Below are 12,510 nucleotides of genomic sequence, written 5' to 3'. Positions count from 1 at the left end.
AAAAACTGGGGCCCAATTGTCTTCATCTTCACATACCGGACTTTGCTCTGTTCCAAAATCTACAATAGTATCATTTTTTTCGATATCATAAAGGTAAAATGTGTTATTGTAGTAACATTTTTACACTCTTGCAGAATCTGGAGCAGAGCACTTGGATTTTTCAACGGAATACATACATCTTCCTAGCGTCAGAAAGTGAGGTTTGATTTTTTCATTAGAAAAACAATATACCTCAGAAAGCGAGACTTGATTTGTTTGAAGAAAACAACTTTAGAACCTTACCTATTATACAAATATTGCAAACTCCAAAATATGCCCTCCTCCTGCCAGTGTGATATAAATAGACAACGCATTACGCCCACATCCAAAAAGGTGGCTGCAGATACATCAGCATTAACACTCTCCGATTTATCCGATTCCGTTTCCCTTTCCATTGAGGCGCTGCGTTTTTCCTTCATCGAAGCTCCACGCATCAACTCCTGTTGATCAAATTCAAATTTCGTCGATGGCTTATCCTTATCCCTTGAGTGTATCGACTGGCGGCTACCACGACGACTTTGCGGCTGTTGTTGTGTCAGCAGGCTAGCATCGGCCTACAATGCCACATGTCATGTAAAAGAAAATGGAGAAATTTAGGAAAAATCGTATTCCATGGGTTCGAAAGTGATTAAGCATTTAACAATTACAGTAAAAAATGAATTGTCCATTAAATGGGAAGCAGAAGGTAAACGAAAAATAACAACACGTTCATCTTCAACACTGGATGCTTCTTCGGGTATGGTTTCGGGGAAAAATTCCTTGGGCGATGACACCCAAGAGCTCTAAAAACATTTAATATTCCAAAAAAAAAAAAAAACAATAGGTTATCGAAAGGAAACGAAAAACAAAAATACAAACATTCATATTGAAATTACACACATAGAAGAAGAATTTTGTTTTTTATATATTTTTTTTTTTTGAATAGAACAGCTTTTAGGCTTTAGCTATGGCAGGATATTTCAGTTATGTGGTACGTACCTCTTCATCTTGCCGTGTAGTGTGATCGGAGCCGGCACTTTGTGGTGAATCCGCCTTGGGCGACATGGCATCAACACTTAGGGATTGTTTGCCTAGAAAGGGAGGGAGGAAGAGTGTAAGAGATCATTTATGAGTGAATGACCTTGTGGAGGTTATATTTAATAGAGGTATTTTTAGGTTTTAAGAAGAATTCTTTCAAATATAAGTCTTATCTGCGTGGATCTTATCTGCGTAAAAGACATTATGTACATGACGTCCTCTGGGCAAAAGGCCTTTTGGCGTCTTCTCCTGCAGAAGATCTTTTGGAGGTCTTCTCTGGGCAGAGGATCTTCCTAGCGTCTTCTCTGAATAAAAGTCATTCCAATATTATCTTTCAATAGAAGAACTCCCGAGGGTCTTCCCTGCGAAGAAAATCTCCCGGGGACTCTTCTTCGTAAAGGATCTTCCCAAGGTTCTTTTCTGTATATACAAAATACTGAGGTTCTTCTCTTTTTAGAAAAAAGCCGAAGAAGACCTTCTGTAGGTCTTCTGTGGGTAGAGACCTTCAGAGGGTCTTCTCTGCGTAAAGGAAATTTAGGAAGTCTTCGCTGCGTAAAAGACTTTCCGAGTGCCTTCTCTGCGTAGAAATACTACCAGGGTCGTCTCTTCTTAGAAAGAAGATCTTTTGGAGGGCATATGATCTTCCTAGAATCTTCTCTGAACAGAAGTCCTTCCAATGTTATCTTTGAATATAAGAACACCCGAGGGTCTTCCCTGCGAAGAGAATCTCCCGGGGACTCTTCTTCGTAAAGGATCTTCCAAGGGTTCTTTTCTGTATATACAAAATACTGAGGTTCTTCTCTTTTTAGAAAACCTTAAAAAAGCCAAAGAAGACCTTCTGTAGGTCTTCTGTGGGTAGAGACCTTCAGAGGGTCTTCTCTGAGTAAAGGAAGTTTAGGAAGTCTTCTCTGCGTAAAAGACTTTCCGAGTACCTTAGAAATACTACCAGGGTCGTCTCTTCTTAGAAAGAAGATCTTTTGGAGGTCTTCTCTGTACTGAAGACTGTCGGTAGGTCTTCTCTGGGCAGAGGATCTTCCTAGGGTCTTCTCTGAATAGAAGTCCTTCCAATGTTATCTTTGAATATAAGAACTCCCGAGGGTCTTCCCTGTGCAGAAAACATCTCGGGGGACTCTTCTTCGCAAAAGATCTTCCCCAGGGTCTTTTCTGCATATAAGAGCTACCGAGGTTCTTTTCTTCATAGAGAAACTTCAAAAAAGACCACTAGAGGTTCTTTTCAGCCCAGAAAAACTTCTGAGGGTCTTCTCTACGTAGAAGTCCCGCTATAAACACCTTCAGAAGGTCTTCCGTTCGTGGAGTCTTCTCGAGAGTCTTCCTTGTACAGGAGACATCCTGAAGGTCTTCTCTGTATAACAGATCTTCCAAGAGTTATTTCTGCGTAGAAAATCTAACAAGGCCCCTCTTTGAAAATCTTAAAAGAGACCTTTCGAGGGTCTTCTTAGAACAGAAGAACCTTCGAAGATTATTTATGCCTAAAAGACCTACCGATTGTCTTCTCTGCCTAGAAGAACTCCCCTTCTAAGCAAACCTTTGAAGCAGACCTTCCCTGCGTAAAAGACCTGCCGAAGATTTAGAAGGTTTAGAAGACCTTTTAAGAGTCTTCTATGCGTGAAAGACTTTCCGTAGAATACCTTCAGGAGATCTTCTCTGTGTAAAAGACCTTCTGGTGGTCTTCTATGTGTAGAAAACCATTTGGAGGACTTATCTGTATGTATAGAAGACCCTTAGAAAGTTTTATCTCTGTGTACAAAAATTTTCTAGAGGTCTTCCTTACATAGACCATCTTCTCTGTGTAGTGGATCTTCTGGAGTCCTTCAGAAGGTATTTAGTGTATACAAAAGTATCTGTCGGTCTTTTGTATGTAGAGGAGTTTAAGTCTTATATGTTTAAAAACCTTCGGGGTCTTTAGTGTATAGAAGACCTCATCTTTGGAAGTCTTTTCTGACAAAAAGACCTTTCGGATGACTTCTCTATATACATAAATTATTTGAAGTTTTTAAGCACAGGAGACCTTCTCTAGGACATCACTGTGTAGAAGACCGTCCATTACTTACGCCCGGTAAAAACATCTGTTGATCCTTTCGGTGTGGGAGCACACAACAAATTGCGTGCTTTTGGCTTCACCGGAGCAGTGAAGCAGGGAGCTCCTGGGGCACGATTATCCCACATGCCTTGCCACAATTTTATGCCATTTTCCAAGCGGCAATTTTGGAAATCCGATTCTTTCAAATGATGGATTATGGGGGCAAAAAGATAGACAAAGAGCTGAAAGACATTAATCCACTTTTTCATTGACCTCCAGCAAATTACTCTTCACAGACTTACCGTAATTGTGGGTACAGAAAATAAATATTGTTCCATTGACTTGCCCTTGTGATCACCATCGGTGACCAAGCCACCACCGCCGCCGCCACCCAAACCACCTTCATCACCGGCACATTCCTCGGCGGCATAGAGTAAAATCCATTGCATGGCATACAACAATGTTGTCTCAATTTGTCCTATGGCTTGCATGTCCTTGACCCGGTTGTGCAGCAAGGCCGATACACAATGCATGACATGTGGCAAGGCGGCCTGCAGCAGACGCCAACGTGGTATGGCAGCCAGGCCATCGGTCAGCGAAGGTGACAGACCAAATTGTATATTCAGGACAACGACTTTTTCAAAGGACTAAACGAGTGTTAAAAAAGAAAATATAGTTTTTGAAATAAAATCGTGAACAATCTCTATAGAGAAAATGTTAATCTTACCTTACATGCTCCCTTCGATTCCTATTGTCCAAAATGTTTTCAGCAAAATAATGTATAATAAATTTAATTATTTTTTATTTTTTAATTCTTTTAAAATAAGTCTATGAATGGTGGGAGGATTTGGAGTAATTTAAACACAAATATAAGAAAACATTTAACATCAAACATAAAAAAATTAAACATCAAAAAAGTTTACTATTCACAAGAACATAGAAGGAAATGGGGTGTGTGTATAAAACAGAATAAAATATTATGTACAAAAGTTCAATTTAATTCAGTGGTAAGCAGTGTGGTATAAAAAACATAAAGGAGATTAGAAATTTGCTTAAAAAGTATAAAATCCATATCCGCGGTGACTGAAAATTGAAATTGTTCTTTTATAATTAAAGATTTGTTTCAACACATTCATGGTAGTATGATTTTTATATCTTCCTCGAAATAATTTGCTTAGCCATGTCCATCTGTGGAGATCACTCTAGCTTCCGAACGAAAGGAAGTAGGTTGATAAAATTATATTCACATCTATTTTAGGTCCGTAGAATTTTTGGTATTGAAAATGAGCCATATTGATTTTTCAGATATATATTTTTTTATTAGCAGTTTGTATTTTCAATCGGTAGGACTGTCCACATAGATCCATGTTTTGGTATAGTCCATATATTATGAAGACTTTAACCTCACCGAATAATTTCAAAGTTGGTACTAAGTGTTCAATAATTTCCGATCCGGATCATGAAATCAGTCTTGGTGCTTAGGCGTGTGATAAGACTGTTTTTTTTGGAAATTCGTACTAAAAGACTACGAAAAGAGAGAGTCTCTGGTGGAGTGCGTGATATAAGTAGTAAAAAGTTCGTGGAAATTCTAACTTTCAGGTTATGTAAAGTTCTGAAATGGTACCAAACTTTTAAAATGTTACCATTTGATATTATGTGATCGGATAGAGGTAAAAACTTGAAATTTGTTATGAGAATAAAGGTTGAAAAGTAAGTTTAATATACGAAGGTTGTTTTGGAAATGTGTACTAAGTCTGCGAACTGTACAAAATAGTACTAAATTTGAAACATTTAGACTTAGGGTGAACGGATGTAGCTCAAATTTTGAAACTTTGTATTGGGGCTCCTTTTGGTAATATGTTTGTAATAAAGTTATGGTTTTGGAAATGTGTACTCCAAGTGCATCAAAAGTACTAAATAGTACTACATTTGGTACGATTTGGTATTGGGTGGGTATTGGGCTAAAATTTGGTATAAGGGTCGCTGTTCATGTGTAGCCCGGACACATGGAGGTGCTTTGGAAGAATGTGTATCATAATTGTACGAAATGTACTGAATGGTACTACGTTTGATATTGGGAGAAGGGATAGAGATGCAATTCTGAAATTCGATATTGCGGTCTCAGTTGGTATCTAGAATTGAGATATGGAGGTGGCTCCAAAACCACCTCCATATCTACGAAAAGTACTAAATAATACCAAAATTGGCATTGAATGAAGGAATAGAGTTGAAACACTGAAATTTGATATAGATGTAACTGTTAGTATCTGTGGTTAATATATGGAGGTGGTTTTGTAAATGTGTACTATAATTGTTCGAAAAGTACTCAATGCTACTAAATTGGGCATTTGGTGAAGGGATAGAGCTGGAATCCCGAAATTTAATAATGACGTCTCTGTTGGTATCTGGAATTGAGATATAGAAGGGGTTTCGGAAATGTGTACTATAGTTGTACGAAAAGTACCAAATTGTACTAAATTCGGTATTGAGTGAGGGGGTAAAGATAAAACATAAAAAATTTGATGTTCAGATTTGTTATGGGGTCTGAGTTTGAGATTTGGTGGTGGTTTGGAAATACGTCCTATAATTGTACGAAAAGTACTAAATGGTACTAAATTTGGTACTGGAATCCTCAATTGGGCTGGAATCCTCAAATTTGATATTGAGGTCTCTGTTGGTATCTAAAATTGAGATATAGAGGTGATTTTGAAAATGTGCACTTTATTTGTTCGGAAAGTACTAAATAAAACTAAATTTGGAGAAGGGATAGAGCTGATATTGTGAAATTGAATATTGTGATTACTGCTGTGATAGGATTGAGATATTTTGCAAATGAGTACTACAATTATTCGAAATTATACGATTTGGTATTGAGCGAATTAAAATCCCGAAATTTGAGCTGAGGTCTGTGTTGGTATCTCAAGTTGAGATCCGGTAGTGGTTTTGTAAACGCGTACTATATAATTATTCGAAATATAGTAAATGGTACTAATTTTGGATCACTTTTTGTGTCTAGGATGGAGAGACGTAGTTTTTTTGGAATATGTGTACTAAATGTTACTAAATTTGGTATTGGGTGAAGGCATAGAGATAGATATGGCTAAATCGGCCTAGCAAATCGGTATTACTTTTTTAGATCCCAAATTTCAAGGTTTGTTCCTGGAGTCAGGAGTAGGATTAAAATGGGAGCCTTTAATTTTTGGAAATAATCACAAAATACAAAAAAAAAAAAACTGATTTTGCAGTCGCTCCAATGGTCACATAGACGAATTGACGCGGCCATTAGTTAGAGTTTAGGTCAGGGTAGATGCCTTCCATTTTGGATGGTCATCGGATAATATTTAATATTTATTTTAAGAAGTAGACCATATCATTTATTTGTAATTCTTTATTTGTAATTCTTAACATTTAAACGGGACATTTGGCTGAATATATTTGGGAATCTAAATTTTCAAATATGTTTTTTATTCTTATTGTGGCTCCGTTCTGAAACCGTTGGAAACCATTTGGCATGACTATATGACATATGGACAATTGCTTACTTGTTTGAACACATAAAGAAAATAATATAATTAAATAAAATTCAAAGAAAACCGAATAATAAAAACCAGTGATGGGTGTGTGTTTTGGATGGTGGTCTGATGAAAGTTATTCTTTCATTTCGGGTAATTATCTTTTTTTTTTGGGGTTTACCGCTGAAATGGCAACTTACATGGTGTCCCGGTGCATGTTGACAAAACTACATCAAATGTTATGTAAGACAGACACAAAAAATATTAAATTGATTTATTTTGTGTTTTGTTTGTTTTTTAAGTATTTTTTAAACAAAACTGGTGTTATAAATTTTGTTAAACATTTTTTTTTATTTAATATTTTGTATTAATATTAAATAGGCTCGTTTATTAAATTGTTGTTTTAAGCAACGAAAAACGTGGATAAATCAAAAAATATTAGACAATAATAAAACACTGAATGTAGATAGTTAGACAAAATTAATAAATTAAAGGCAGTTTTATAAGAAACAATTTACTTTTTATGGATGTTATTTTTCATTCAAATATTCCTAAAATTTAACAATGCTTGATAGTTCCTGAAACTGTTTACTAGAAAAATCTCAAAATATTTTGCCTGACACCGCTTAACCAAAATTTAGAAACTCTAAGATAATAGCCCAGATTGTTCCTAAAATATATTTTTATGAAAATACTCTTAAAATGTATTATTAATAAATATTCTCCAGTCAATCTTGATGCGTAGACGTGAGATAAGTATGGGTTTTTCGAATTTGTACTAAAAGTTCGTACTAACACTTGAAATCTTAAATTTCGTATTACGGTCTCCGCTCGTGTGAATCCTGGACGTATGGAGGTGTTTCTGGAAATGTGTACTATAATTGTATGAAAAGTTCTAAATAGTATTAAATTTGATATTGGCTGAAGGAATAGAGATAAAATTCTTAAGTTCAATATTTACATGGTGAGATAAAAAACTGCAACCAACTTCAGACTGCTGTCATTTCTAAGCCACTCGTCCGACAGCTGTTAAAATTATTCCCGTGACAGCTAATTATATTATTTACAAGCGAACAAAAGCATTTTGGTGAGAATTTTCAGAAAAAAATTATTCGTGATGGAATTCAAGGGTCATAGTGTGATTTCTTTATATTTGGCTGGAAAACCACAAGTGGCTATCGTTAGAGCACTCCTGCATTTAAATGTGAATAAATCTTTTGTGTCTCGTACCATCGCTCGTTACCGTGATACTGGTAGCGTAGCCCGACGTCAAGGACGAGTAGACGAAAGAAAACAGCAACATTAGCAGAAATGTTTCGAAAAGTAAAGGAGCGACTTGATCAAAACCCGCGTCGCAGTGGCCGAAAATGGCTCGTGGGCTGAACATATCGCAATATTCCATTCGGCAAAAATAGAAAAATGAGCTCGGGGTAAAGCTATTGAAATTCCAAAAAGTGCATGAACTTACACCGCAACGGAAAGAAAATAGACTCAAAAGAGCTAAAGAGTTGCTTAGCTTGACCGAAAGTTGTGAACTGCCGAATTTGGTTTTCTCCGATGAGAAAACATTCGTTGTGCAGCAGTTTGTAAACAGACAAAATGATCGTTTTCACTTGCCAAAGAGGTCAGCTGAAAAAGCACCGGCTATGGTGATGGTGTGGGCCGCCATAAAAGCCGATGGTCGCTCTCCGCTCGTATTAATCGCGAAATGGGTGGAGGGTGTATTAAAGCCTTGGGCACGCAAACAGTTTGGCCGCAGACCTTGGACATTCAAACAGGACTCAGCACAATCGCACTAAGCACGCGCCTCCCAAGAATGGTTACAAAATAAGGTTCCTCACTTAATTTCCAGCGCACAATGGCCACCAAAATCTTCGGATACCAATCCGTTGGACTATTGTGGCTGAAGTATTTTGGAAAGCAAGGTTGGCACTGAAAAATACCAAAGTGTCGATCACCTCAAGCAAGCGCTTCGTCGGGAATGGGCCAAAATACCGCAGAGCAAACATTCTGGCATCTTGGACGGTTTCATTGGCCGTTTGAAGGCCATAATTCGTGCCAAAGGTGACCAATTCGAAAAGATCTAAACTTATCCTAAAATTTGATGCAATTTTTTGCTTTCATTTAATAAAATTAAAAAAAAATAAATTATCTCGGTCGACTTTGTTGCAGTTTTTTTATCTCACCCTTTATAGTACTTATGTTATATGTGTTTGCGAATTGGCGGAGGTTTGAAAATTCGTCCTGTATTTGTACGAAAAATACTTAATGGTGCATAATGAGCCCCTAAAAAGGCCAAACACTAGCTCTTGCAACGAATCTAGAATTTTAAAGTTGGTTTTTCGCTGCTAGTACGGGAATAGTACACTTGCTTGCTTACACTCAGTTTTTAAATTTCTTGATTATACACCTTATTGTCCTTCAGAAATATTACCAAAACTTAAACCTTCAGAAAAAAATTTTAAAAAATCCTATCATTATTTTTTTTAATACTTTAAATAATCTCAACTATAAACATGACAGTTATTCAGAAGATATTCCAATTACTAACCTGACTGTTCTTTAGAAAATATTCTTAAAAAATCTGCGACTATAAGCCTAATAGTCCTCAAGAAAATATTAAAAAAAATCGAAACTACACACCTGCGACGGTAAACATGATGGTAATTCAAAAATATTCTGATAGTTTTAAATAAAAGTTCTTACAAAAATCCACGATTATTAACCTGAGAGTCCTCCAAAAAATCCTCAAAAAATAATCGTAAAAAAATTGAAGTTCCAAACATAATCCTAAAAAATGCGATCGGTCCCTCTCAAAAATATATTCTTATTATTATTTTTTTTTATACCCTACACCACAAGGTGGTCAGGGTATTATGTCTTTGTGGATTTGTTTGTAACAGTATGTATTTTTGTAAACAAAGTACAGTTCGTATTTATTGCCCGATCCAGATGAAATTTTACACAAATCATTTGTTTGGCCCAAGGACGAACCCTATTGAAATTTGAGATAATCGGTCAAAATTTAGATATAGTTACCATATATATCTTCGTCTGATTTGCCTTTTATTGTGGACCAAACGTGTAATATTAGCTCGAATAGTATGGAATTTTGCATATACAACCAAATTAGGCCTGAAAATAAGTATGCCAAAATTGATCTAAATCGGTTCAGATATAGCTATAGCTCCCATATATATTGTTCATCCGATTTGTTATTTTGTCCTCCGCAGCCGTAATATGCACTCTGTAACAACAATATTTGGGGAAATATATCAAATACAGCTCAGAAATACATCTGCTAAATTTTATCGAGATCAGTTCAGATTTGGATATAGCTCCCATATATAACTTCGTCCGATTTGCACCAAACGTTTAATATTTGCCCAAATTGGATGAAATTTGGCACTTACGACCGAATTGAGTATAGAAGCTAGTATGTCAAATTAGGTGAAGATCGGTTCAGATACAACTATAGCTCCCATATATACTGTTCATCCGATTTGTCATATTTGTTACCCACAGCCGTAATATGCACTCCGTAACAACGATATTCAGGGAAATATATCGAATACAGCTCAGATATATCTTTGCCAAATTTTATCGAGATCGGTTCCGATTTGAATATAGCTTCCATATATATTTTTATCCGATTTCAAATTAATTGTGCACCAAATGTGCAATACAATTCCGAATTTAAAAGATACAAATGCTTAGGCATATTTAGTCCTTTAAACTTTAAATAATAATTATAAACATAGCGTGTTGAATTGAATTATCCCATAAAAACTTTTAATTGTTATGATCATAAAAAACCATTTTATTTTTTTCTAAAATCCACAAATAGTATATTCACAGTATAAAACTTCGTACACTTAGATTTGGAAACTTTTACCGTATAAAACTGCCTTATAATTATATTAATTTAAGAAAAGAAAAATATATTAAACATAAATAGCCGTATTTACAGCACATTGTTTTATAGAAATGTGTTTTCTGTCAAAGTCAATATTTATGTATGTACAATAACAGTTAGCTTAAATCACAATTAATTTTATTTTTCATTCATTTTTTCTTTTGATTATTCAATTATAAAGTCATGTTTTTTTTCAAAAATTTTCACTTACCATACAACTGGCCTCATGCAGCTTTCCCAGCTTTGGCCTTATGAAGGGTGCAATCTGTTGCCAGAGGAAAGTCTGTACCGAAACGGGTAATCCCAAATCCTGTAAGCCATCATCCTGATCGATATCGAATTCATCGTTATTATTCGAATGATTATTGTTATTCGTTGTTGATGTATTGGTGACCATGTTTCTTGTCTTTGCTTGTTGAGACTTTGGTGATTTACTTTAGAAAATCTTTTCGCTTCCAACTCGGATGTTTGTCATATTAATTTGCATGATTTCAATTAGGGATCTGCAAAAGAGGATATTCTTTCGTTGATATTTGACTATCAATAAGTCAGGTATTGTTATTATTGGAGTCTCTGCTGGTGGATATTAAATTTGGTATTGTTGATCACTAATAGTGTGTAGGACTCCGAATTGGAGGTGGTTATGGAAATACGTACTGAAATGTACTATTTTTTTTTTTTTTTTGTTTGGTAAGGGATTGAGTTGGAAGTCTAAAATTTGGCATAAGGATCATTTTTGGTCGATACATTCCAGTGGATTTGGATATACGTACTAAAAAGTACAATAAGTACAGATTAGTATTAAATTTGGTATTTGGGTAAAGGATGGAGATGGAAATCCGAAATTTGGAGTGAAAGTCTTGGATGTTGTGTAGGATAGACAAAGTAAAGGGTTTTCGACATTCTAAAAATACGTGCACCAAAATACTAAAATTCACTAAGGTTTGTACTCTTTGGAATTATGTGAACGGATAGTGGTAAAATCTTGAAATTTGGTATAATTCTTGGATGTGGGGTCGATGCAAGGATATGGTTTTGTAAATGTGTACTAAGTGTAAGAACTGTACTAAATTTGGTGCAATTCCGTTTTGGGTGAACCGAATAAGCTGGTAATTTGAGATATTGGTGTTGGCGTCCCTGTTGAAAATGTGCACCAAAAGTAGTTAATATTACTATATTTGGTATTAGGTGGACAGATAGTGCTTGAACCCAAAATTTGGTATTAGGGTCGCTGTTCACGTGTAGCCTGGGCATATGGTGATGGTTTTTAAAATGTGTACTATTGTTGTACTAAAAAATACTGAATGGTACTATATTTGGTATTAGGTGAAAGGATGGATATAAAATTCTGAAATTTGATATTGAGCTCTCTCTTGGTAGCTGGAATTTAGATGTGGAGTTGGTTTTGGGAATGTGTACTATAAATGTAAGAAAAGTAGTAAATGGTACTAACTTTGGTATTGGATGAAAGAATAGAGCTGAAACCTTGAAATTTGATCTATATCAATATCATTGTTAAGATATTTGATTTGATATAGATGATTGTGGTTAAGATATAAATGTGCTTTTGGAAATGTGTACTATAATTCTTCGATAAGTACCAACAGTGCCCTCAATATCAAATTTTAGAATTTCAATACCAAATTTAGTAATATTTAGTACGCATATCCAAAGCAATCTACCTCTCTCATAATGTCGCTAAAATCATCAAAATACCGAACATCGGGAGGTACCGTTATATTGGTCTATTTGAAGGCGTGGACCTGCACAGACAATTTTCTGTCTTAGACTGTAGTATCCATTACGAACTTCATATATCAAATTTGAAACAATTCCGGCGAATAATATAGCTAAAATCATCAAAGTGCCGAAAATTGGGAGGTACCGTTATACGAAGACGTGGACCTGCAAAGACATTTTTATGTCATAGGCTGTAATATCCATTACGAAGTTCGAATACCAAATTTGAAACAATTCTGTTGAGA

General features: G+C 35.5%; 1 protein-coding gene across 1 annotated transcript in view; it reads right to left on the bottom strand.

The window, feature by feature from the left end:
• Positions 1-12,510, bottom strand: part of LOC101899092 (protein unc-80 homolog) — a 61,703-nt gene that overhangs the window by 38,934 nt on the left and 10,259 nt on the right. The window contains 8 exon segments of the mRNA XM_059132008.1: positions 283-593; positions 687-821; positions 1,018-1,109; positions 3,129-3,339; positions 3,400-3,744; positions 3,825-3,845; positions 6,810-6,836; positions 10,737-11,028. Coding sequence (XP_058987991.1) covers positions 283-593; positions 687-821; positions 1,018-1,109; positions 3,129-3,339; positions 3,400-3,744; positions 3,825-3,845; positions 6,810-6,836; positions 10,737-10,922 — 1,328 coding nt within the window. The 5' untranslated portion in view covers positions 10,923-11,028.

Source organism: Musca domestica, unplaced genomic scaffold (assembly GCF_030504385.1).
Source record: "Musca domestica strain aabys unplaced genomic scaffold, Musca_domestica.polishedcontigs.V.1.1 92, whole genome shotgun sequence".
Classification (NCBI taxonomy): domain Eukaryota; kingdom Metazoa; phylum Arthropoda; class Insecta; order Diptera; family Muscidae; genus Musca; species Musca domestica.
Note: the sequence above shows the minus strand (reverse complement) of the source record. Positions and strands in the feature narration are given on the sequence as shown.